This window comes from Rattus norvegicus, chromosome 4 (genome assembly GCF_036323735.1).
Source record: "Rattus norvegicus strain BN/NHsdMcwi chromosome 4, GRCr8, whole genome shotgun sequence".
NCBI lineage: Eukaryota > Metazoa > Chordata > Mammalia > Rodentia > Muridae > Rattus > Rattus norvegicus.
In genome coordinates, this window is record NC_086022.1 from 10,369,803 (window position 1) to 10,395,474 (window position 25,672).

At 40.9% G+C, this 25,672-nt stretch overlaps 1 protein-coding gene across 33 annotated transcripts in view; it reads left to right on the top strand.

The window, feature by feature from the left end:
* Kmt2c (lysine methyltransferase 2C) overlaps positions 1-25,672 on the top strand; it is a 402,268-nt gene that overhangs the window by 16,105 nt on the left and 360,491 nt on the right. For 2 of the 33 annotated variants that reach the window (XM_039108968.2, XM_039108970.2), the window contains exon 1: positions 17,685-19,630. The exons of the other annotated variants lie outside the window; for them this stretch is intronic. In XM_039108968.2, coding sequence (XP_038964896.1) covers positions 19,482-19,630 — 149 coding nt within the window. In that variant the 5' untranslated portion in view covers positions 17,685-19,481. Of the gene's footprint in view, positions 1-17,684; positions 19,631-25,672 lie in introns of those variants that run through there. 33 annotated transcript variants of the gene reach the window in all.

Below are 25,672 nucleotides of genomic sequence, written 5' to 3' on the forward strand. Positions count from 1 at the left end.
TGCCTGTATGTCTATGTATCATGTACTGGTTTGATACTTGTGGAGAGGGCTTCTTTTGGGACTGGTGTTACAATTGTGAGCTGCCATGTAGGTTCTGGGGATCCAACCCTGACCCTTTGGAAGAGCAGCCAGTGCTCTTAACCACCCAGCTCACCCTTCTTTCCTTCTTATTTTCTTGACAAGGTCTCACTGCATAGCTCTGGTTGTCTCATGCTGACCTCCAACTCACAGAAATCCACCTGCCTCTACCTCTGGAACACAGGGGCTAAGAGTTTGTGCCACCACACCCAGCTTCCTAATTCTTTTTTAAATTTGTCTTTATGAACTATTGCTAGCGTATAGAAATTACAGTTGTTTGCTTATGGACCTTGTTTCTTTTATTTTACTAAAACCCACTTAATGCTGCTAACTTTGTAGATTTTTGTCACATTGGATCATGCCATCAGCATACTTATTAGATATTTAATTTTAAAAGCCCCAAGCCAGTCTAGGAATTCGTTTGTTTTTTGAGACAGGGTTTCTCTGTGTAGCCCTGGCTATCCTAACTGGTTGGCTTCAAACTCAAACCTGGCCTCTGCCCCCAGTGCTCAGATTAAAGGCGTGTGTCACCACCATCTGGCTCCCAAGTTCAAAACTAGCCTGCATTTCACAATGAGTTCAAGACCAGCTTGGGCAACTGAGTGAGAACCTACCTCAAAGTGGGTAGGATGTTTTTGTTTTAAGGGGCTGAGGAGACAGGTCAGTGATAGAACATTTGATAAGATGGTGGGTTTAGTATTAGTATGAAGCAGGGCTGGGGCAGGAGAAATGACAAGCTGAATTCCTGTTTTGTTTTTGTTTTTTAAGTGTCTTGGGCCTTTAGCTCAGTGGTAGAGTGTTTGCCAAGCACATGCAAGGTCCCTATCCTTCAAAAGTGGCAGCTTCAACAACAAAATTATTTTAGTTTTATGTATTAGTAGTTGACAGACTGGACTGATTTTTTTAAAAAATAATTTTTTTTTTAAAATTTTTATTTTGGTTTTTCCCAGAGCTGGGGACCGAACCCAGGGCCTTGCGCTTCCTAGGCAAGCGCTCTACCACTGAGCTAAATCCCCAATCCCTTTAAAAAATAATTTAAGCTGGGTGGTAGTGGCTCATTCCTTTAATCCTAGCAGTCAGGAGGCAGAGGCAGGAGGATCTTGAGGCCCACCTGGTCTTCAGAGCCAGTTTCAGGACAGCCAGGGCTACACAGAAAAACCCTGCTTTTACCCACACCCCCCCAGAGAAGGAGGGGGCAGGTGAGGGAGTGGGCATGCACACCAAATAAATGAAAAAACTTCTAAGTTTTACCAGGATCTTACTATAATCAGATTGGTATGGAGTTTAGTGTGCGCTGTGATTATAAAGTTTAGCTAGCTCCTTGCCTGTGAGGATGGGTTCACTTGATTTTTCTCTTTCTAATTCAGGTGAGCACTAATTATTAGAAAGATGCATAGTTAATAGAAGTAGGAAGTGTGTATAAAAAGCAGATGACCACGTTTCAGTTTGGGAAGTTTTACTTTTTTCAGACAGACATTCTGTGTTGATCTTGGCCAAATGACTTCTCTTGCTGTGGTTATTTCATCTGCTAAGTAGAACGTTACCAGCACCTGTCATAGGTTGGGATCGTGGTAAGTGCTTAGGATAGTGTCTGATACATAGTAAGTAATTCATCTGTTTATTAACAGAACCTGTCATAGGTCGGGATCATGGTAAGTGCTTAGGATAGTGTCTGATACATAGTAATTCATCTGTTTATTTTATTAGTATTTGATAAGCCAGAGTAGAGCAGCAGGTAGAGAAGAAAATTGCTTGATTTGAATTTTATCACCAAAGTTTGTCAGTTAAATGTGGTTCCTAAATATTTTTTTGGGGTTTACAGGTCTTTATTCATCTCTTTCCAAGGAAGATTGTGTAAATAAATCTAGATAGACAAGTTTTCTACAGTTTAAGGGAGAGGTCAGTGACCTCTACTCCAAGCATATCCAGAACTTTGAAGGGCTTCATAGCCCACTGAATAAGTACATTTCCTCCTCTAAAGTCAAAGTGTTGTGACTGAGGTCCATGGATGTACAGGTGATGTAGATCCTCAGAGCTGAGTTCTGAGGAGAGCAGTTTAGGAAATATTACTTCCCCCAGGAAAGCACTCAACAGATGGATGTTCAAAGGAAGCCATTTGTTTGTTTCTATGTTTTCACTGTGTAGCCCTGGCTGTCCTGAAACTCACCCTGTAGACCAGGCTGGCCTTGAACTCAGAGATCTGCCTGCCTCTACCTCCCAAGTGTAGGGACGCAAGATATGTGCCATCACTGCCCAGCTAAAGTTTTATTTATGTATATGAGTGATCTGTCTGTATGTGCACCTGGATGCCAGAAGAGGTCCCATAATTGAACTCAGGATTTCTAGAAGAGCAGCCAGTATTCTTTTTTTTTTTTTTTTTTTTTCGGTGCTGGGGACCGAACCCAGGGCCTTGTGCTTGCTAGGCAAGCGCTCTACCACTGAGCTAAATCCCCAACCCCGCAGCCAGTATTCTTAACTGCTGAGGCATCTGTCTAGCCGGGAGTGCATTTTTTTTTGTGGGCATTGTCCTATTTCAAAAGACTGTGTATGATTGATTTACACAAGTGTGTTTACTGTTTTATTCAGGAGAGTGTATTGAAAGTGAATAGAGATATGGAGATAAATGTCCTAAAATTTATTGTTAAGTAAAGTTCACAAATATCAGTTCCTTAAATATAATTAAGAATATATTTAGCAAGCCATAGTGGCACATGCCTTTAAGCCAAGCCCTTGGGAGGCAGAGGCAGGTAGATCTCTGTGAATTTGAGTTCATTCTGGTCTACAGATTGAGTTCCAGGGTCGTCAAGACTACACAGAGAAACCCTGTCTTGACCCTCCTCACCCCAACAAAAATAAACACTCCCCCCACTCCCCCAGTTTATTTGGGGCTGGTAAGATGATGGTTCATTGGATAAAATTGCTTCCTCCTGGTGATTTGAGATTGATCCTTGGAATCCATCTAGTTTAAGAAACAAACTGATCCTGGAAGTTTTCTCTAACCACACATGCTTTTGTGGCATGTGGACTCACATACATATACACACCGTTCACCTTTCCCCTACAGATAATAATGACTTAAAAATAACACAGGGGTTATTGAAGTGATTCTGTGTAAAGACACTTGTGTGTTATGTAACTTAGGTTTGTTCCCTGGAATCCGTATAAAGGTGGAAGGAAAGAACCAATTTCACAAAGTTGTCTGTGACCTTTATACCCAAGTTCTGACACAGAGGCACATATACGATGATAATAAACAAGATTCTGAAAAAAAAGAAAAGAGCTCTAAAAAATAACTTAAATGAATGCACTTTAAAAAGCTGTGTGTGGGTTGGGGATTTAGCTCAGTGGTAGTGCGCTTGCCTAGGAAGCGCAAGGCCCTGGGTTCGGTTCCCAGCTCCGGAAAAAAAAAAAAAAAAAAAAAAAAGCTGTGTGTTCTAGTATTTTGAGACCTGGAACAGATACTGAAGTAACTCAGGATCCAGCTGAGGAAGATGATCAGAGCATGAGCTTCTACATGCTGATTGCATTTTCTGTAGTATTGTTAGGAATTAAAAAGATTCCAGTATGCTTTGGTTTGTGTTTTAAAGTTTATTTATGTATTTATGTATTTTATGTATATGGGCACTCTGCATGTACATCTGCACACTAGAAGACAGCATCAGGCACTTATGAGCTGCCATGCTAGGAACTGAATTGGGACCTTCCAGAAGAACAGTGAGCACTTGCTCTTATCCACTGAACCATCTCAGCAACCGCTGATGGAGTGTGGATTTCTCCCCACGGTGGCTTGCTTATATTAGGAACTGTCTTCACTTACCCTCGACTGCATTGTTTTTACTCTGTGTATGTCTTTTGTATAGTGTTCACTTACTAGACTCTTCAGTAACCCTTTACTCTTAAGTTAGCTGCAGCTAGCTCTCACTTTCTCCTCTCCTCTCCTCTCCTCGCCTCGCCTTCCCTTCCCTCCCCCTCCCCCTCTCCTCTCCTTCCTTCCTTCCTTCCTTCCTTCCTTCCTTCCTTCCTTCCTTCCTTCCTTCCTTCTTTTCTTTTTCAGAGTCTTTCTATGTAATCTGGACTGTCCTTGAACTTACAGAGATCTGCCTACCTCAGCCTTCTGTGTGCTAGGATTAAAGGTATTGGCCGCTATGCTTGGCTCTCTTTTCCTTAATTATTTTTTTCTTGTGGGAGTTGGTTCTTTTTCATCACATGGGTCCTGGGGATTGAAAGGACAAGCAGTCAGCCTTACCTGCTGAGCCATCCTACCTGTCTGTTAAGCTGCTTATCTCTCCTTCCTTCCTTCCTGGGCAGGCAGGAGCTGTTGAGTCTGCAGACACTGCCAGTGGCCTGTGTGCTTACCAGGTGTCTTGTGATCTTAATGCTGACCCTCTGCTGCTGTTGGGAAACAGCCAAAGCAAAAAATGTATTGATAGTTTTAGGAGAATTGTTTAGACTTTGCTTATTCCTAGAGTTTTTGATATGTTTATGAGGGCCCACTGTATTTTCCAATCCTAATATTTGCTGAGTATTTGCTGATTCTAATCCAGGTCAGGATGCTTTTTCCTACCTGTTATTAAGAATATGCTGTCAAATAGGCTACATCCTTCAAAGTTTCTGTGAATACCTGGTAAGAGTGACTTCAACTTCAGTTAAAGTAGTGTTTCACTTTCTTTTTTTCTTAATCTTTTTTAAACAAGTTATTTGTTTGTTTATTTCTATGCACCAGAAGAGGGCATCAGATCCCATTACAGATGGTTGTGAGCCACCATGTGGTTGCTGGGAATTGAACTCAGGACCTCTGGAAGAGCAGTCAGTGTTCTTAATCTCCAAGCCATCTGTCCAGCTCCTAGTGTTTCAGTTTTAAAAGATGAACCTAATTTAGGATTGTATTGTGATATAATTTTTCTCATTTGTTTGCTTACTTATTTTTTTGATTATTTTCAACACAGGATCTTACTGTGTAGCTTTGGCTGTCCTGGAATTCACTGTGTGGACCCAAGCTACCTTTGCCTCCCAAGGGCTGGGGTTAGAGAAAGGCCTGCAACACATGTCCAGAAAGTTTTGGTTTTTGTTTATTTTTAAAAATATAAACAAGATGATGATGATGGTGGTTGTGGTGGTGGTGATGATGATGAAGATGATGATGATGATGATGTTTGCTGTTTTGGAGACAATATAGTTCTGGCTCTCCTGGAATTTACTATATAGATCAGTCTGGTCCTAAACTCACAGAGATCAACTTACCTCTGTCTCTCCAGTGCTGGGATTAAAGGTGTGCACTGCCATGTTCTATGCTTCTTTTAAAGAGAAACAGTTCATTTGCTCTGTTGTCCCAGCTCTTTCCTTTCTGGTTGTTTTCTTTCATACTGTGTCTGTGCTTGCTGGGTGCAGGGGGGAGGGGCACATGTGCCTTGGAGCCCCAGTGGAGGTCAGAGAAAAACTGGAGTCTGCTCTCTCCATACTCACCTGGGTTTGAGAACTGAATTAGGTCTCAAGGCTTGGGTAATAATTGCCTTTCCCTCTGAGCCATCTCTCCTGCCTGCTTTTCTTTTTAATTTTAAAAAGTTACTGTGTTAATTTATTTGTGTAAGCATGTTCATGTGTAGGCTGGTGTTTGTGCCGATGCCTGTGTGAGGAGGTCAGAGGACAACTCTTGTGATTCCTTTATCTTCTTCCACCATGTTGGTCTCCGGAATTGGACCAAGTTCCTCAGACTTGGCAGCCAATACCTTTATCTGCAGAGCCATCTTGGTGGCCTTTTCTCTTATTTAGTCTTTTGAGACAGGGTCTCACTCTGCAGCACTGGCTGTCCTGGAACTCACTTTGTAGATCCTGCTGGTTTTTTTTTTTTTTTTTTTTTTTTGGTTCTTTTTTTCGGAGCTGGGGACCGAACCCAGGGCCTTGCGCTTCTTAGGCAAGCGCTCTACCACTGAGCTAAATCCCCAACCCCTATCCTGCTGGTCTTGTACTTAAGATCTGCCTGCTTGCCTCTGCCGAGTGCTGGGATTAAAGTGTTCACTGCCACACCTAATGGGTTGAACATTTTAATTTAATTTTGTTTTTAAGTATGTCTTTTTGCCTGAACGTATGTCCTTTATGTATCACTGGTGCCCCTGGAGGCCAGTAGAGGTTGTTGGATCAGATAGAACTAGAGTTAACAGCTGTCATGTGGGTGCTGAGAATTGAACTCAGGTCCTCTGGAAAAGCAGCCAGTGCGCTTAAGCACTGAACCATCTCTCCAGCCCCACTGTGTAAAAATTACACATAATTACAAAATAATGTTTCATCATGACAGTTTACCTCCCTCCCTCCCCTGCCTCTCTCCCTTCCTTACTTCCTGCCTCTCTCCCTTCCCTTTCCTTCCCTTCCCCACCTCCTTCCCCACCCCCCAACCCCCTTCTTTTCCTTTTGGTTTATTGAGACAGGGTTTCTCTCTGTGTAGCCCTGGCCGACCTGGAACTCACAGTGTATACCAGGTTGGTTTCAAACTCACAGAGATCCTACCTGCCTTTGTCTCCCTAGTGATGGAGTTAGACTTGTGCCATCGTGCCCAGTCTCAATATGACACTTCATACATGCATCTATATAACATTTTTATCATATACACCCGTACCCCCTTCCTTTTCCCTCCTCTTCCTGTTCCTAACTAAGTCCTCTTCTACAATCATGTCTGTAGATGTTTGGATGACTAAATCTGTTTGATTAGAGTTGCTTACAAGAGCATGAATGTAGAGTTACATCACTAAAGAAAAAGGTTTTTTTTTTCTGCTCCCCACCAACTATTAACGGGTGATTGGGCAAGAGTGTACCTCAGGAGCTTTTCCTGCTTCCATGGCAGGATATTGACAGGCCTCAGTCTTCTGCAGGTCTTGCTCAGTTAACACGGCTGCTGTGAGTTCCAGAGTACAGCTGCTGTGTCATGCTTGAAAGATAGTGTTCCACAACACTCTACTCCCTCACCAAAGATATTCCCTAAGACTTGGAGGGGGTGATAAAGATGTCCCATTTATGACACTCAGTAGTCATTTATCCTTCTGTGCATTGATCAGTTAGGAGTTTTCTCCGATGAAAGGTAAAAGCAGCATTAATTTGTGGGCACAAGCATGCATACATATTTAGAGGGCATTTTGATTGACAGAACATGTCTGTTTAGCAGAACAACATTAGTGACTATAATCTCCATCAGGGGCTTTAGTTTTATAGTTCCAGATGTGGAGTAGGCCTCAAATTCAAGAGCAAACGTTTGCTTACCTGCATTCCAGTGAGTACGTCCATGTTTAGATAGCAGTATAGCATGCAGGTGCCACAGCTGAGCGAAGACTTGGTGGCAGTGCTTCCTTAGCTTCTGTGCAGCAGAAAAGACACTTTGGTATTAGTTCTGTTTTTTAATGTGTCCTTTAACCAGAACATGTGGCATCTTCAGTAGGGTCTTTGGCGAACAATCAACAATAGTGGCCATTTGCCTGTAATTTATATTTTTTGATGAATACACTTTCCTAGTTTATTGAGAAATTCTTTTCTTTTTTTAAAAAAAGATTTATTTATTTATTTATTTATTTATTTATTTATTTATTTATTTATTTATTTATTTATGTACAGCATTCTGCCTGCATATGTGACTGCAGGCCAGAGGAGGGCACCAGATCTCATTACAGATGGTTGTGAGCCACCATGTGGTTGCTGGGAATTGAACTCATGACCTCTGGAAGAGCAGTCAGTGCTCTTAACCACTGAGCCATCTCTCCAGCCCGAGAAATTCTTTTTCTTAACAATTATTTTAAACTTTTCAAAGATGGGACCTCACATTATAATACTTACAGGCCTGGAGCTGAAAAGTCTGACTGCCTTTACTCTTCTAGTTCATAAGTTGTCCTGCTTACCAACTTTAGGCTCTTTTATAATGTATATACACACATATTTATATATGTATTTTTAACTTTCATTCTTTTTTTAAAAAATTTGTGTGTGTTGGGGACTTGTGGAAGTTAAGGGCAACTTGGTGGAGTTGGTTCTTTCTTTCAACCATGTGGATTTCAGGGATCAAATTCAAGTTGTCAGGCTTGGTAACAGGTGCCTTTAATTGTTGAGCTACCCAATTGGCCCAACTATTAATTATTTTATGCTTTTAATAAAAAATAGTTAAATGTTTAGAGAATCACAGATAAACATGTTACTTATTGCTTCTAGCATCTTTGCCCTGCTTTTCTGTAACTTTTTTTCTTTCATGTCTGTTTCTAGTTGCTAACCAAGTACAGCCTCAAGCGCCACAGAATATTTCACTTAATCTGCATAAAGATGTCTAATATTTGTCTATAGGTGATATTTAGAATTTTAGGTGAGTTTGTTGGAGGAGGAAGAGAAGGGGTCCATGCCTGGCATGAGTGAGAAGTAGAGAAGGTGGTGAAAGTCAATCATTAATCTTGCTGCTGACAAGATTGGGGAATACAGAAGATGCCTTGTGCAGGATCCTCATTTGTGATGTAGAGAAGGGCGTGGAACCAAAGGGATTGTGTGAGGAAGTCTATTAATAGAAGAAATGCTCTTTGCCAATATATTCTTAATTTCTTTTTTTATTAATTGTATATTGGTATCTGTATAGAGGTTGGGGAGTTGGTTCTTTCTTCCATGTGGGAACAGAACTTGGTTCCAGGCTTTGCTAGCCTCATTATCTGAGGTTCCACGTCTCTGGCTCTCACATGCATTATTTTTTATTAAAACCTAATTTTTAACGGTCCAAAATGGGGTGTTTGTGTGAGAAAGAGGGGGGCAGATGGACAGACAGACATACTATGAATATGGGGAGAATATGAATATTTTTGGGTGCCTGTGGAGGTCACAAAGAAGGTATTGGATGTTGGCTGCCCTGGAACTGGAGTTATAGGAGGTTGAGCCTCTCAACCTCCTGGAAGAGCAGGAAACACTCTTAACTACTGTGCCATCTCTCCAGCCTAACTGTGTGTGTGTTTATGTTTATTGTGTTCTATTTTTTAAGGGGTTTTGATTCATAGGCCCAGGCTGGTTTTGAACCTAGAGATGTGCTTACTAATCCTCTTTCCATGCTTTAGGATTAAAGGTATGTGCAAATACACTGCACCACAGGCCCACAAGTTTCTAATTTTTTTTTAAAAGATTTATTCATTTATCATATATGAGTACACTGTCCCTGTCTTCAGACACACCAGAGGAGGGCATCGGATCTCTTTACAGATGGTTGTGAGCCACCATGTGGTTGCTGGGAATTGAACTCAGGACCTCTGGAAGAGCAGTCAGTGCTCTTAACTGCTGAGCCATCTCTCCAGCCCACAAGTTTCTATTTTTATTAAGGCTTTTTAAAAAAAAAAAAAAACAAAAAAAACCTTGTTCTAAATGACTAGTATAAATTTATTTAACTGGGAAAAAAATCTTTGGATTCAAACTTGTAGGATTTTGTTTTTCATTTGAGAGTGACCATGTTACATGGAGAGAAAGAGTATACAGCTTTGCAATGTGTTTCCTGAACATATTAAAATAGTCTTCCTGGGGTTGGGGATTTAGCTCAGTGGTAGAGCGCTTAAGGCCCTGAGTTCAGTCCTCAGCTCCAGGAAAAAAAAAAAATAGAGAGTCTTCCAGTTCACTGTAGATGTTTCTTTGGTATGACATTTAATTTTTTTTCATAATAAAAAAAATAGGTTTGTTCTTTGCAGTGGTTTTCATACAGTTCAAAGCCTGGGTTTATCCTGGGCCTATTGTCTATGTATAAGCATCTGTCAGTGTAGTTTATGGCTGTGTAGCAATCTGCTGTCTTGGTTTTGTCTTAAATCGTAACTCCTTGGATTTTATTATTCTCAAGTTTTGGGAGATACTTGTAACATTTTAGATGAGAATATTTTGTGGAAAGTGATAGTCTATAGGAGTCAGGGTTCTGAGTGGTAGGATGTTTCAGGGTCCTAGAACAAACAAAAGCAATTCTTTACCTGATATGTGTGGGAAGTCAGAGCCTGACCTCTAATCTTTAAAACTTAAAAAAAAAAGTTCTTTGGTACCCTTAAGACCATGATTACTTTATTTAAGTCATAATTCAAACTAGTTTGCTACATATTAGAGCAACAGAAGCAGACAACATCAGGTTCCCCCCCCCCCCCCCTTTTCTTGATAGCAGTGGTGTTCTGTTAAGTGCTATGAGCAATGCAACATTTGGCCAGCTTCATCAAGGAGAAACTTTGCTTATTGAACAGAAGGACAATTGTTGTAATTGTAGATGCCTTTTTTGAGGCTTAGAAAAGTTGCTGCTTTTCTCAAACCTTTTATTTAACAACATGATAAATATCTATAGATATGAGTAAGAAGAAAAAGCTAGTTGTAGCATTTTAGACTTTGAAAGTGAAAAGCTTCCACCGTTAACTGGAAGAGTCTGCTGTAGCAGAGTGAAGCCCTAGTGGGTGTTTGTGGTGCAAACCAAAGATCACTTTGACTTCTTACTTCATAACAGGGGATGATACGAAGATGTAGTTGTTTGCTTTTGTTTTATGTCCTGGACTTCCAACAAACTTCTCTAGTTTAAATATTATAAAACCAAAGGTGTACTTATTGGTTTGTTTTGAATTAAACAGTAGAGGGGGAAAGTACATGGTTAGCAAAGAGTTAACCAAGGAGGCCGTCTCTGCTGGCTTCATACAAGTAGGATTCCAGATCTGCGCTTGAGAGAAATCCATTCCACTTTTTTTAGGTGGCTGCTGTCTGTCGGATCTACTTTCTTTAATGGGGCTTCCTTCGATCGATCTCCTCCTCTTTCTTATTATTTTCTCCCTCCCAACCACCCTCCCTCTCTCTTCCTCCTTTGCTCTCCTCCTGTGTGTGTGTGTGTGTGTGTGTGTGTGTGTGTGTGTGTGTGTGTGTGTGTGTGTGCGCGTGCGCGCGCGCGAGAGTGCCTGCCAGCTCGCCTGTGTTTGTGTATGCAGTCTCATAGTCATAGGAGAACTTGTAAGAGAATTGCAAGGAGACTTTTTAAATTAAAATTAAAATTTTTGTTTTTTTGAGACTGGGTCTCTCTATGTAGTCTTGAATGTCTTGGAACTGGATATTATACTAGGCAGCCTCTGTCTCCTAGATGCAGGAATTAAAGGGGTCTTAATAGCTATGTATTTATCAAATGTTTTCTTTATATATTTAAATTATTTAATTTATTTTTATGTACCTGCATGTATGTCTATGTGAGGATACCAGATCCCCTGGAACTGGAGTTATAGACAGTTGTGTTAGCTAAGAATTGAACCTGGGTCCTCTGGAAGAGCACCAGTACTTTCTTAACCCAGCCATCTCCCCAGTCATGCCTGTTTGTTTTCTCTTGTGCTGTTGCTGCTCCTGCTGCTGTGGGATATGGTTGGAGGATTTAACTAATGGAGAGCTTGCCTTATTATGCTGGGAGGTGATGCTGAAAATTTTCTTCTCAAGTGGTATTAGATTGGCAGGGTTATGTGATTAATCTTTCTTGATATTTAATTTGTTTGAGACATGGTTTTATATATCCCATGTTGGCCTTGAACTCATTGTTTAGCCAAGGCTGGCATCAAAGTTCCTTATCTTAATGCATCAACCTTTTGATCGCTATTGGGATTACAGGCATTCATCATTAAGTTCAGCCCTCAATTCCAGTTACGAATGAGATATGTGTGTATATGTACTTCCGGGGCTGGAGAGATGCCTCAGCAGCCAGGAGCACTGTTCTTCCAGAGGACCGGGCTTGATTGCTTGTACCCACATGGAGGTTCACATCTGCTTTAATTCTAGTCCCAGGGCATCTGATGACTTCTGGGTACATAGGCAATGTATACCTATAGTGCAAAAAAAAAGACCCAAACACATAAGATAAGACAACCAAAAAAGGTATGCACTTATTTAGAATATAAATAGTAATGTAGTACCCTCTAACATTTATAAAAAACAATTTGAGTTAGATCATCGAAGGCTTAAGGATTTTCAGCATTTTTGCTTTTTTTTTTTTTTTTGCATTTTTGCTAATAAGTATTAAGTTCTGTTAAAATACAGTAACAAAGGCAGTCCTTTTGAGCCTCCTGTTTCTGTCTCCCAAGTGCTGAGATTCCAGGTGCCTTCCAACATGCCCACTTTTTCTTTGTGCTGTGTTGGTGGTTGTCACTTTGTTAGCTGGGCTGACCTTAAGACAGCCCTTCTGCACAAATGCTGATTATGCAGTATGTGGTTTGTTTCTGAACACAAATCCAGGCTTCACTTGATGCTATAAGCAGTCCATTAAGTGAACTATCTCTAGGCCCAAGATTTCTTTTTTAATTTTTATAAATTTTCTAAAGCCAACACAATAGATATTGTGTGTGTGTGTGTGTGTGTGTGTGTGTGTGTGTGTGTGTGTGTGTGTATGTATGTATGTTTTGAGACAATGTCTCAATGTTCATCCTAGAACTTGCTTTGTAGACCATTCTGGTCTCAAACTCTATGACAGGACATGTTCTTTTTTTTTTTTAAAAGATTTATTTATTAAGTACACTGTAGCTGTCCTCAGACACACCAGAAAAGGGCATCAGATCTCATTACAGATGGTTGTGAGCCACCATGTGGTTGCTGGGATTTGAACTCAGGACCTCTGGAAGAGCATTCAGTGCTCTTAACCGCTGAGCCATCTCTCCAGCCCAACAGGACATGTTCTTAACCTGATCCATCTCTTATGCCCCATGTATATTCTCTTTTAAAATAAAAATTGTAAGACAATGTAGACTGCTGTTAACCTGCTCTCAGGTGGCATTAGTTGTGCCTGTATGTGTATATCTATATATATGTGTATGTAGTTATATGTATGGGCACATATATTAAACATATATAAATGTATGTACACATATGTATATATGGACTTGTGTGCAGACATGGGCAAACCTCCATGTAGAGGTCAGAGGACAACTTTCTACCTTGTTTGAGACAGAGTTTCATTTGTTATTTGCTACTGAATAAACTAAGCTAGATGGCCCATGAGCTTCCAGGAATTCTGTCTCCCATCTACTAGATGCACAGTGTGTTTGACTTTGACATGGGTCCTACGGTTTTTGACTCAGGTCCTCATATTTGCATGGTAAATGCTTTACTCACTGATTTACTTACTGATCCTTTTTCTAGCCTCCTTCCCCCTTATTTTTGAGACAGGAATTGAACCTGAAGCTCAGTGATTCAGTTAGACTGGCTGGTCAGCAAGCTTCTGGGAGCCTTCTGTCTGTACTTTGCCAGCCTTGGGATCACAGACACATTACTGCCCCACTGGATAAGCACTTGAACAACTGAACTTCCAAAGTCCCCATTGTCTGTAGCAACCTCAACAATGTTAAAAGTCCAAAGTTCAAAGTCTCTTCTGAGATTCATCCAATCACTTAACTGTAGTCCCCAAGGCAAGACAGGAAGCCAGTTTGGCAAACTCCAAACATCTCCATGTGTGATGTCAAAGCCATCTTCAAATCTCCACTCATTTTTCATCTTTCTTGACTGCAACAAACTTCTTTTTCCTGGGCTGGTTCCCTTTCTTTATGAGGTATCCCACGGCTCCCATGGCCCTGCATCTTTAGGTCTCCAAGACAACTTCAATGTTACAGCTTCTTTCAATGTCTGGAATGCACACATGATCTTCTGAGCTCCACCAAAGGTCTGGTGTCACTTCTCCAGCTCTGCCCTCTGTAGCACTCTAAGCTCAGGTTGATCCACTCCACTGCTGCTGCTGCTGTTCTTGGTGATCATCTCATGGTACTGGCATCTCCAATACACTGGGGTCTTCCGCTGCAACTAGGTTTCACCAATAGCCTTTCATAGGCTCTTTTCATGGTGCCAAGCCTCAAATCCCTTGCCTGACCCCTTCATGCCTTCAAAACCAGTACCACCTAGGTGACTCTTACACATTACCAAGTATGCTGCAGCACAAGGTAGAACCTTGGCTAATCTGGAACACCCCTTCTTTGTGCCCTCAGGAAACACTTCCCAGATTTCACCTCAGTGATGCTGGTCTCTCTCTCTCTCTCTTTTTTTTTTTTTTTGTTCTTTTTTTCGGAGCTGGGGACCGAACCCAGGGCCTTGTGCTTCCTAGGTAAGCGCTCTATCACTGAGCTAAATCCCCAGCCCCCATGCTGGTCTCTTTTTAATCACTGCTAATTTCTTAGCTCCAGCTGCCTAGTATCAGTTGTCCCAGCAGTCCCTTTTATTCTTGACTCTAAAGCCAGAGGCACATGGCCAAAGCTGCCGAGTTGTGCTGCTTGTAGGAGCTGGAACATGGCTTCTTGTTCTATTACATTATCACTATCTTTCTGTTTTCAACTCCTTCACTGCTTAAGCTTGGTCATTTCAGATCTTGCTTTGTAGTTTGACCTTGAACTCAGAGATCTGCATATTTCCTGGAATTAAAGGTGTGTACCACCATACCCAGATTTAAGTTTTTCTTCACCTAGAACTTGCTGTGTCCCAGGCTGGCCTAGAGCTCAGAGATCTGGTATTAAAGTGCGTACCACTATGCCTGGATTTAAACTTCTTAGCTGGGTAGGATCTTGTCCCAAAGTCCCTTAATCTGTTATCTGCTAAAACACAGGATTCAGCTCCATTTCATTCACTTCCTGGTGCCCCTTTAACACCTGAACCATATATTTTATATTTCTTCCTTTCTAAGCTTGGTATACTTGTTCAAAATGTTCTTCATGAGACTTAACCAAAGAACAAAGTCTATGATGGGCATTTTTGAGACTTCCTTTGTCAGTACAATTAATCACCTTTAGCCTCAGGAAGACTCCAGACAAGGGCAAATGTTCTTCACCAAAATACTTTTAGGTGTGTCTTTAGGTGACACACTGAAGTTCTTTCTTCTCCACTGAAACCTCTTGGGTTAGGTCTGCACAATTCAAATCACTCTTAGTAGCAAAGTCTTCCATATTCCTACTAGGATAACCCACTTAAGCCCCATTTAAAGCATCCCACAGCTTTCCAAATCCAAAGTCCCCATACCCACATTCTTCCAAACAAAAGCATGGTCTGGCCTATCACAGCAGTACCCTAGTCCCTGGTACCAACTACTGTCTCAGTTAGGGCTTTACATGGTGAACAAATACCATGACCAAGGCAAGCTTTATGAAGGACATTTAATTGGGGCTGGCTTATAGGTTCAGGGGTTCAGCCCATCGTTAAGGTGGGAGCATGGCAGTATCCAGGTAGTCATGGAGCAGGAGGAGCTGAGAGTTCTACAGCTTCATCTGAAGGCTGCTAGAGGAAGACTGCTTTCAGGCAGCCAGGAGTAGGATCTTAAAGCCCACACCCACAGTGACATACCTACTCTAATAAGGCCATATCTACTCCCCAACAAGGCCACACCTCCAAATAATGCCTCTCCTTGGCCTAAGCATATACAAACCTTCATGCTATTCAATAATATAACACTCTCTCTTTTAGACAGGGCTCCATGTGTCAGCCTCTAAACAGCTGTTTTAGTTAAGGATGACAGAATTTCTCATCTTCCTGTTTCTATGTCTTTAGTGCTAGGATTTCTGGTATGAGCCCTTATACCTAGTTTATGGGATGCTGAGGATTGAACCTAGGGCTTTGTGAATGGCAGGTGCTGAAACAACTGAGCTATATCCTCAGCTCTAAAGTAGATATACTTAATTACTGTTATTTCTAATGCAAGTATAGTGCAAGTATAAAATTATTATTACTGTAATGCAAGGTTACTTTTGTTTGTGATTGAGACAGGGTATCACTATGTAGCTCTGGAAAACTGGAACTGGAGTATCTGCTTTTATCTTGAGATGAAAGATGTGCACCATAGTGCCCAGCTACAGAGTTACATTGAATACATATTTTTAACTCCAAACCTGTATACAATATAAAATAACAAAGACATACAGGACCCTGTTATATTCTTTAAAAACCATCCAGTGCTATATTAAAAGAATATAATTAAACTAAACCAAAGTTGTGAGGGATGGCTATGAGATTCTAAACCAGCACTCAGGAGCTAGAGGGTGGAATAGCCCGAATTATATAGGAGAAACCTTTTCGCAGGCAGGCAGGCAGGCAGGCAGGCAGGCAGGCAGGCAGGCAGGCAATAGAACTCTGAATCATCTTTTATTTGCTATGCTTTAATGGTAACAGTACCAAAAAGTCATTTAGGTATCAGAAGAATTAAATACTTTTAGACTTGTTTGCATCTATTGGGTTTTGTATGTGGTATGGGCATGTACTTAAGTGGTACCAGTATACATGTACATTTATGTAGAGGCTAAAGCAGGATGCTACCTTCTTTAGTGACTGTACACCTTATTTTTTTGTGACAAGGCCTCTCACTGAACTAGAAAGATGTCCTTTTTGACTAGGCTGTGTGGCCATTGTGCTCTCGGGATCCACTTGGTAGGGATTTCCGCTACGTGCCACCCATTTTGGGGTGCCACACTTGACTTTTACATGGATACTGGCATTAGGCATTGCAGAACAAGTAAGTGCTCTTATCCACTGAGCCATCTATCTCTGTAGCCCCAGTCTTTATCCTTGGTGGCAAATTTGCTTTTTGGTTATACTCGTGAGTGGAAAAGTGTTCTTGTGACTGTTTCTTTTTGGTTATACTCGTGAGTGGAAAAGTGTTCTTGTGACTGTTTCTTTGGCAGGCACAAGTGATTGACTGTTTATGGGTAGAGTGTAAATCTGTTCTCCTGTGAGCAGTCACCCGCGTTTGTTTGCTGGTATTGATGACTAAACAAGCAAACAAAAAAAGTGATCAGAATTAGATACATTAGTGTGTTTTTCAATGTTTTCTTTCTTAAAAAATAATTTTTTATTGCCACTAGTTGAGTATTGCTCCACCAAAATAGTGGTTACTGCCAGGGCTGAAGACAAGGCCCATTTGTTGCTCTGTTAGAGGACCTAGGCTTCACTCCCAGCACCCACATGGCACCTCTCAACCATTTGTGTTTTAGGTAATATGATGTTATTGTCTGATCTTCAGAGGCACCAGGCATACACGTGCACATGCATATATTCCAGGCAAAACACTCACTATAAATATGTAAAATAAGTAAAAAAGAAACAATATCTTAGCACATGATGCTGTAGCCATCCTCTTCAGTTAGCTACAAAAACTACTTTATACATCAGAAAAAACAAACGAGAAAGTTGAACATAGCCAAGAAAGCAGAAAAAAAAATCTTTAAAATGTCCTCATTAGGGGTTGGGGATTTAGCTCAGTGGTTAGCAAAGCGCAAGGTCCTGGGTTCGGTTCCCAGCTACGAAAAATAGGAAAGAAAAAAAAATGGCCTCATTAGTGTTTTGTTTCTGTGTGTTTTTGGGACAGGGCCTCTTTATGTCCTTCTGGCACCCACTGTTTAGAACAGGCTGGCCTTGAACTCACAGAGAGATCCTTTTGTCTCTGCCTCCCAATTTATTCCCTCTGTTGGGATTAAAGATGTGGCTCACTATTTATATTTGACAGTGCTGATAAGAACATATTCCTTTAAGTGTGTTTTTGAGTTAACTTTAACTGTTAAAGTTGCAGGATAATTTTTACATTGTTATATACTGTTCATAGCAGAGTCAAATATGATTTTCTTTTTTTTTCTTTTTTCTTTCTTTCTTTCTTTCTTTCTTTCTTTCTTCCTTTCTTTTTTTTTTTTTTTTTTTTTTGAGACAGGCTTCTCTGTGTAGCCCCGGCTGTCCTGGAACTAGTTCTGTAGACTCACCACCCACCACCACTATCCAGCTGATTGATATGTGTGTGGTGTGTGTGTGTGTGTGTGTGTGTGTGTGTGTGTGTGTGTGTGTGTATACATATCTATATCTATATACATACCCATCTATAGACATGTAAGTTGATTCTTACTCTTTTGTGCATGATATGTATTATCCCTAAAAGCTTTATGTAAGATCCTTTGAGAGCGCATTTTAATGTTTATTCACTTATTTATATAAGAATTTCTTGTTGCTGAAGCTGGCCTAAAATGTCAAAAATGCCCGAGAACTCCTGATTTGAGGGCTCTACCTCATCAGTGCTGTTCTTCACAGGTGTACTGTATAACCTTTGTTCTACATTTGTTAAGTTGAAATTTCTCAACGTCGTTTAGATGCTCTTTTTTGTTATGAGATAAGGTTTTACATTGTGCTGACACTAACTGTGTACCTCTGGTGCAGCTCCTCTCTCTCAGCCCTTTGAGTATTAGGATTATGCTGCATTCTGTGATATCTAGCCTCGTACTTTGCTTTGTTTTGTTTTTGAGATAGTCTCAAAACTTTAAAAAAAAAATAGGTTTTTTTCCTTCCTTCCTTCCTTCCTTCCTTCCTTCCTTCCTTCCTTCCTTCCTTCTTTCTTTCTTTCTTTCTTTCTTTCTTTCTTTCTTTCTTTCTTTCTTTCTTTCTTGGTGTTGAAATGGTCTGTTATTCAAACAAGGTAAATATATGTTTGATCTGCTGTCTCCCTCCCTCCCTCGCTCCCTCCCTCCCTTCCTTTTTTTTTTTTTTTTTTTGTCTTTTGAGGCAGTCTCACTATGTTGGACTGACGGACTTGGAACTCCCTGTGCAGACCAGGCTTGGTTTAAATTCAAAGAACTCTGTCTGCCTCTGCCTGGAGTGCTGAGTGCAGCCCACCATGCCTAGCATTTTCATCTGCTACTTGAATCATATAGTTCTTTTCAGCACCTACACTTCAGTTATCCACCACTTGGAATGTTAGGCCATAAAAATGACAACAGCAGGCTTACGCGTTCTGAATGTTTAGGAAATGGGCTGAGGGCGGAACTCAGTGGTACAGTGCTTTTCTTGGATGGGGCAGCCCTAGGTTCTATGTTCTGTACCATAAAAAAAAAAACAAGCAAAAATTGAATACCTACCATATTGGCTTTTTTTTTTTTTAAACAGCACATAGGAGATAAGGGGCAGTATCATAAAAGTTATAAATAAAATATATCCTGTTAAAATATTCAAAGAGCTTAGAGAAAAATCTAAAAAATAATGTCTATACCCCTTCTGTTTGTATTCACACACGAATACTAATACTCATTCTACTCTAACTTGGTAATGTAGCATCTATTAACTTTTTACTTCCTTTTGCATTTCACAGTTTTTGAGCATCTTTCCATTTTCAGGTCATATATGTCTATTTTAGTTACTGTTCCATCGCTGTGATAAAATTCCCAGACTAAATCAGTTTAATAGAGAAAGTATTTATTTTAGTGTATAATATTGTCCATCTTGCTGGGGGAAATCAAGGCAAGAGACTGAAGCATCTTGTCATACTGTATCCACAGTCAGGAAACAGAGGTGGATAAATGCATGCCTGCTGCTCAGTTTGCTCTCTATACTTTAGAGAGTCCGGGATCCCTTGTCTAGGGAATGGTATCACCCACAGTGGGCAAGTGTTCCCACTTCAGTTAGCACAATCACTGGTATAACCCCTCATGGTATTCCTAGAAGCCCATTTCTTAGGTGATTCTAGAGCCTGTCAAGTTGATGACAACACTAACCATCAAAACATCTCTCATGTCTCTCAGAATGTATCCAGGGCGGACTGTGGAGAAATGACTCATTGCCATCCCAAAGGACCCAGGTTTGATTCCCAGCATCCACATGGCAGCTCATAACTGTAACTAACTTCCATTCTAGGGAAACAAGCTTGTCCCCTGGTATCTGCAGGCAATGCACATACATTGAGCACACACAGTTTCAAAACACATGTGAAAAAAATGATCAAGTGGTACAAGATTGAATCTCACTTATGCCAGGGATTGTCCAAATAAATTAAAAAATTGTTTTGTGTGTGTGCGTGCGAGCAGTGCAGGTGTGTGTGTGGTGGTAATAGCAGCAGGGTGATGTATGTGTATGTGATAGAGATAGTTTGGGTGCCAGAGTGCCATGGCATTGCAAGTGGAGATTAGAGGACAACTTCCAGGGATCAAACTGAGGTCACAGTGTTTTATGTTGTAAGCTCTTTTATCCATGAGATTATTTTAGACACTCAGGGTTCTAGCACCTGTCTATATGGAGAAAATATTTGATTGCTGAGAGATACAAATTTAATTTCAGATACAGTAAGTTCTATAAGTAAAAATACACTTGGTAATTTACTTACAGCATTTGTGATCTGATAAATGTCAGATTTCAGAAAAATCTGTTGTGAGATTACGTTGAAATTGTCTTTCCTGATGGATGAGGTAATTTTGAGAAGTTTTATTTCCATTTACTTTAGATTATTTTATGTATATGAATGTTTTGCATGTATGTAAGTGCACCATCTGCATGCCTGGTGTCCTCTGGGATCAGAAGAGGTCATTGGATCCTTTGGGAATGGAGTTATAGATAGTTGTGAGCTTCCATGTAGGTGCTGGGATTTGAACCTGGGTCCTCTACAAGCGCAGTAAGTGTTCTCAACATCTGAACCATCTCTCCAGCATAGGTTAGGAGTAATTTTAGTAAGAGCATAGCTCATTTTGAGAGCTACAGAACAGAATGGGCATGCCATCATATTCAGGGGACAAGCATGTCTTAAATGATTTTATTTTGTAATAGGGACAGTGAAGTCATATTTGGGAGCTATACAGGGTCCTGATCCTTCAGTGACTGCATGCATAATCATAAGCTGCATGGTGATGAGTTGGTCAAACAGTGACTACATGCCTGGGAGCTGATCATGTGACTGCATGCATGATTAGAAGGCTTTTGTTTTTTTGTTTGTTTGTTTGGGTTTTTTTTTTTTTTTTTTGTATTTTTATTTACTTGTCTCAGTGATTGTCCAGCACATGTGTGCTGGTGCCTGCAGAGGCCAGAGAGGGTGCCATTCTTTGGAGCTGAAGTAATTGGTGTTGCTAGCTGTCTGACATATATGCTGGGAATAGAACTTACATCCTCTGGAAGTACAGTAAATGCTCTTAGCCTTTGAGCCATTTCTGTAGCCCCAGGAGCTGGGATGTTTGTTATCAATTTATAAGAAAGTATTGGAGGATTTTAACCTCCGATTAGAATAGCAGGGATGTTGAAATAGTCTTGGTAGATTCAGTGGAGAGTTAGGGTGGTGGTCAAGGAGCGATCTTAAATGTTTGGAAGACTTCAGTGATAAGGTCTGCTAATAGATTTTTAATGGGCTAGATGAGAATGATTTGTGGTTTTCACATCTGTGGACAATAGTTTGACATCCCAGTAGAGAAACAGGATTAAAATTATTAGCGGCATCTTAATTAATCATTCTCCTATTATAATCTTTTAATTGATTATCAAGTTTATTATTGCTTTATAGTGAACAGCCTTGAATATTTTTGTACCCATTGGGTATATTCTAGAAGACAAACTTATATGTAAAGTTCTCTTATCAAAAATGGGTGCATTACAAAACTGTGTTTGTGTGTGTGAATGTGTGTATTACATATACAAAGCATGCTGGTTATGCATGCCTGTATTCATGCATGCAGAAACAAGAGGAGTTCACCTATCTTCCCCTTTCACACGCTGCTGTATTCCCTGTATTAGACAGAATCTCTCACGGAAGCTTGCCGCTTGATGGATGACCAGTGAGTTCCCAGGATCCCCTTTGGGTTACAGTCATGTAGGATTATGCCCAGCTTTTTTCGTTTTTTGTTTTGTTTTGTTTTACATTTTATTAGTGAACAAGCCAATTAGGTCACATGGAACAGATTATAGCAATTAAGACCCCCAATTTAAAGAGGGTGAAAATGTTCATTTTCATCTGGTAGGATAGATGATCAGGATCCAATACAAGCCCTCAGTCATGCCCTTAGTGTGAGTCCTCCAGACATTGCTTTGCTCACCTTCAGTGTCTTCTCTCGGAGTTATACCTCATGTTATCAGCTTCATAGGAATTCTTTTTTTTTTTTTTTTTTTGGTTCTTTTTTTCGGAGCTGGGGACTGAACCCAGGGCCTTGCGCTTCCTAGGTAAGCGCTCTACCACTGAGCTAAATCCCCAGCCCCAGGAATTCTTTGGGAAATAGGATCATTTTGCTTTTGTTTCTTGGCCAGGAATTGCTTGATTCTAAAAGTCTGGTGAGATGCCGAGTCAGGGATGGTGTGCAACACCTGAGGAGAGGAGGTGAAATGCCAACCTTTTGCATGGGTCCTGGGGATTTGCACATATCTACTGAGCCATCTATCATGCCCCAACATTTATGCCTTTTTGGGTTGTTCTTTTGAGCTATGACATAAAACAAACATTATTCAAGCAGCAGTTTTGAAAGAAAAGCCTTGACCAAAAAGTTCAAAGTGAAATGATGGTCAGAATATGTTAGATGGAAAGCTGGAAATGTAGCTCAGTGGTAAAGCTCTTCCTAACATGTACAAGGACCTACTTCAATCTCTAGTACTCTCGGACCTCCCCCCCCCCAAAAAAAAAAAAAAAAAAAAAGAAGATGATGATATTGGTAGGAATGCACACCTGTAATCCCAGTACTCAGGAGGCTCAGGTGAGTCCTTCCTGACAATCCTGACAGCCATAGTTGTTCTGGCACTCATATGGTAGGAGAGAACTGACTTCCCTAAAAATTGTTTTTGATCTCCACATGTGTGCTCTGACACATGCATCTGCCCCTGCCCCAAATAAATAGATAGATAAATAATAAATGTGTTTTTAAGAAAAAGGCCATACGTGGAATAAGTGCCGTGTTGGAGAACACTTCCTTTTTTGGCAGAATGATGTTTATGGGCTTGGAATATTTTTCTATGGTTTGTGTGTAGCTTTAATTTTTGTTTTAATGTCTACTTTTAATGATGGTTCTTAAATGCTTTAACCTCCCTTTTAGCACATCACCCACCAGAGATAGTGGAAAAGGAAGGTTATTAGAATCCAGGAGAAGTAGACCTGTTTAGAAAAGGTTCTTTAGAGCAAATCCCATCTGCTTTGTTAGGTAATCAGCAGTTCAGTTCACAGGTGAGCAGCCACACCTTGAACCACTCACAAACACTTCACGGATATACTGGCAGTCCAGTTCAGTAGAGTTGGACAGTAGCAGCAGTAGCACGATCTAGTGGGAACCAGCCTGGCCTCAACTGAATTGTCAGCAGGAGGGATTTGGGCCAGCAGAGAGACAACAGGAGACGTTCGCTGCCCTGCCTCTCTCAATGAAGATCAGCAAAGAAGCAAGACCAAGGAGTGACGCAGAGCTGGCTCTACAGACAAGCCCTCTCTCTCACAGCCGATTGAGTCCTGTTTATATCTCTCCAAACATCACGTGCCCCTCACGGGTCTCTGCAAGTGCATCTGTCTCAGAGGACACCAGTCTGCCAGTCAGCCCAAGCATGGGGACGCAGTAAGAAGCTGCGATACACTTCCAGAAGTGTTTGGTCATTTCTCTCAGTGGACTCTTGACAAATGGAGCTCAGCCATGCAATGTAAGGCAGACTAATACATGCCTGTCATGAGCAAAGAATCTTTCATCATATGTCCTTCCACATGCTTTATTTAGCAGAACATCCTCTCTCCTGTGTCTGCTTTAATGAAACCTTCCTTCACTTGTCTGCCTTAGCGAAACATCCTCTCACCCATATCCACTTCAGGAAAACACTCCTTCACTTGTCTGCCCCAGCAAAATACCATCTGACACAATTGACTTTCCATAGAGCCCTTTAGTTTCCACTTCAATCTGGCATTGGCAGTTAGATTAACATCCTAGTCTTCTTGCTTAGTAGCCATTTGATAAGGACCATGTGACAGTTTTTTCTCCACTTTAAATGGGATCACATTAGCACTTATTGGGTTGTGGGCAAATAAATGCATGTAAAGATGACTTCCAGAGGTTAAGAGTGAGTAGTTGACAGATAAACTATTGTTTCTTTGTTGTTTGGCAGTGAATATGGGTAATAGAATATTACACTTTTTTGAGTATTTCATGTGTAAAATTAAAATGTAACTGTGTGGTGGTTAGTGCATATGCGTTATCTTGTACTGCAGAGGGTGACATAGGATTATAGGTTCCAGGTCATTGATGCTACAGAGGAAGACCCTGTTATAAACAAAAACAGTAAAGTACCATAGGGACTGAGGAGACAGCTTAGTTGGTAAAGTGCCTGAGGACTTTCCTTCCGGTTCCTGGCATATAAAAACCATGCATACACAGGTCTGGAACCCTAGTCCTTGGTAGGCAGATGGACTCTCCTTTCTAGTGCTGGTATTAACAGGTAAGCACCACACCTGCTTGGTTTTTACCTTTTAAACATTTATTTGTATGTGCACATGTGTTGCTGTGTGCATGCATGGAGGTCAGAAGAACTTCAGATGTGAGCCACCTAATGTGGGTGCTGAGAACTGAACTTAGTCCTTAACCACTCAGTCATTTCTCCAGCCCATGCCTTTTTGCCCCTCTCCTCTCCTCTCCTCTCCTCTCCTCTCCTCTCCTCTCCTCTCCTCTCTCCCCTCCCCTCCCCTCCCCTCCCCTCCCCTCCCCTCCTGTCTCTTCCTTTCCCTTTTCTCTTTTTTCTTCTTTTTTCTTCTCTGAGACAGGTTGTTTTGGTTAGTGTTTTTACTGCTGTGAACAGACACCATAATCAAGGCAACTCTTATAAGGATAACATTTAATTAGGGCTGGCTTACAGGTTCAGAGGTTCAATCTATTATCAAGGTGGGAGCATGGCAGCATCCTGGCAGGAATGTGCACTAGGAGCTGAGTTCTACATCTTCATCTGAAGGGTGCTAGAAGACTCCTTTCCAGGCAGCTAGGAGGAGGGCTTTAACACCTACACCCATAATGGCACACTTGCCCCAATAAGGTTACACCTCCAAATAGTGTCATTCCCTGGGTCAAGCAATATTCAAAGGACCTCGCAGGGTTTCTTTTTGTAGCTCTGACTATAGACCAGGCTGGTATGAAAGATGTGTGCCAACAACACCAGGCCCCATGTCCTCTTTTTTTAAAAATGTGAGTTCTGAGGATTCAGCTTAGGCTCTATGATTGCAAGGCAAGCTCTTTTTCTACCTACTGAGATATCATCTCGGTCTTTGTCTCCACTCTCCAAGTACTGTGATTATAAGCATGTACCACCATAACCAGTTTCTTAGGGTTTGGGGATAGAACCCAGGGCTTCATGCATACCAGACAAGCATGCTACCAACTAGGCTATATCCCTAAAATAGTCTTTTCTGGGTTGAGGGGTGAGAATTGAACTCAAGACTTTTGCATACTGGGATCTTAAGCCTCACTAGTTCGTTTTTCACTTGTATTTATTTTCCTGAAAATTCCTACCTAGGTCTTGTCAAATACCAGAAACAATTAAAAAATGGCTTCAACGAGTAGAAATTTACCTCACAGGTATAATTTAGTAGCATATGAAACTGTCAGGGACTTAGATATGTTTCCTCCTCTGGTTCCTTTTATTCTCACCATATTGGTGGTTGCTAGATTAATTTATTCATCAGGTATAATATATGAAAAATATAATGTTACCATGGGAAATAGAGAACAAGGTAATGGGACTTGTTGATGAAGATGAGGGGGACTAACATAGATGCATTTCATTATGTCTGAAATATTAAGTATTGTGGAGAAAATAAGGTAGTGGGCAGGATGAGAAGGACGGTATTGGGTAGTAACATAAGCTGATTGAGGAGGTTTCTGACTGAGTCTTAAAGGCACCGTGAGTGCAGAGTGAAAAG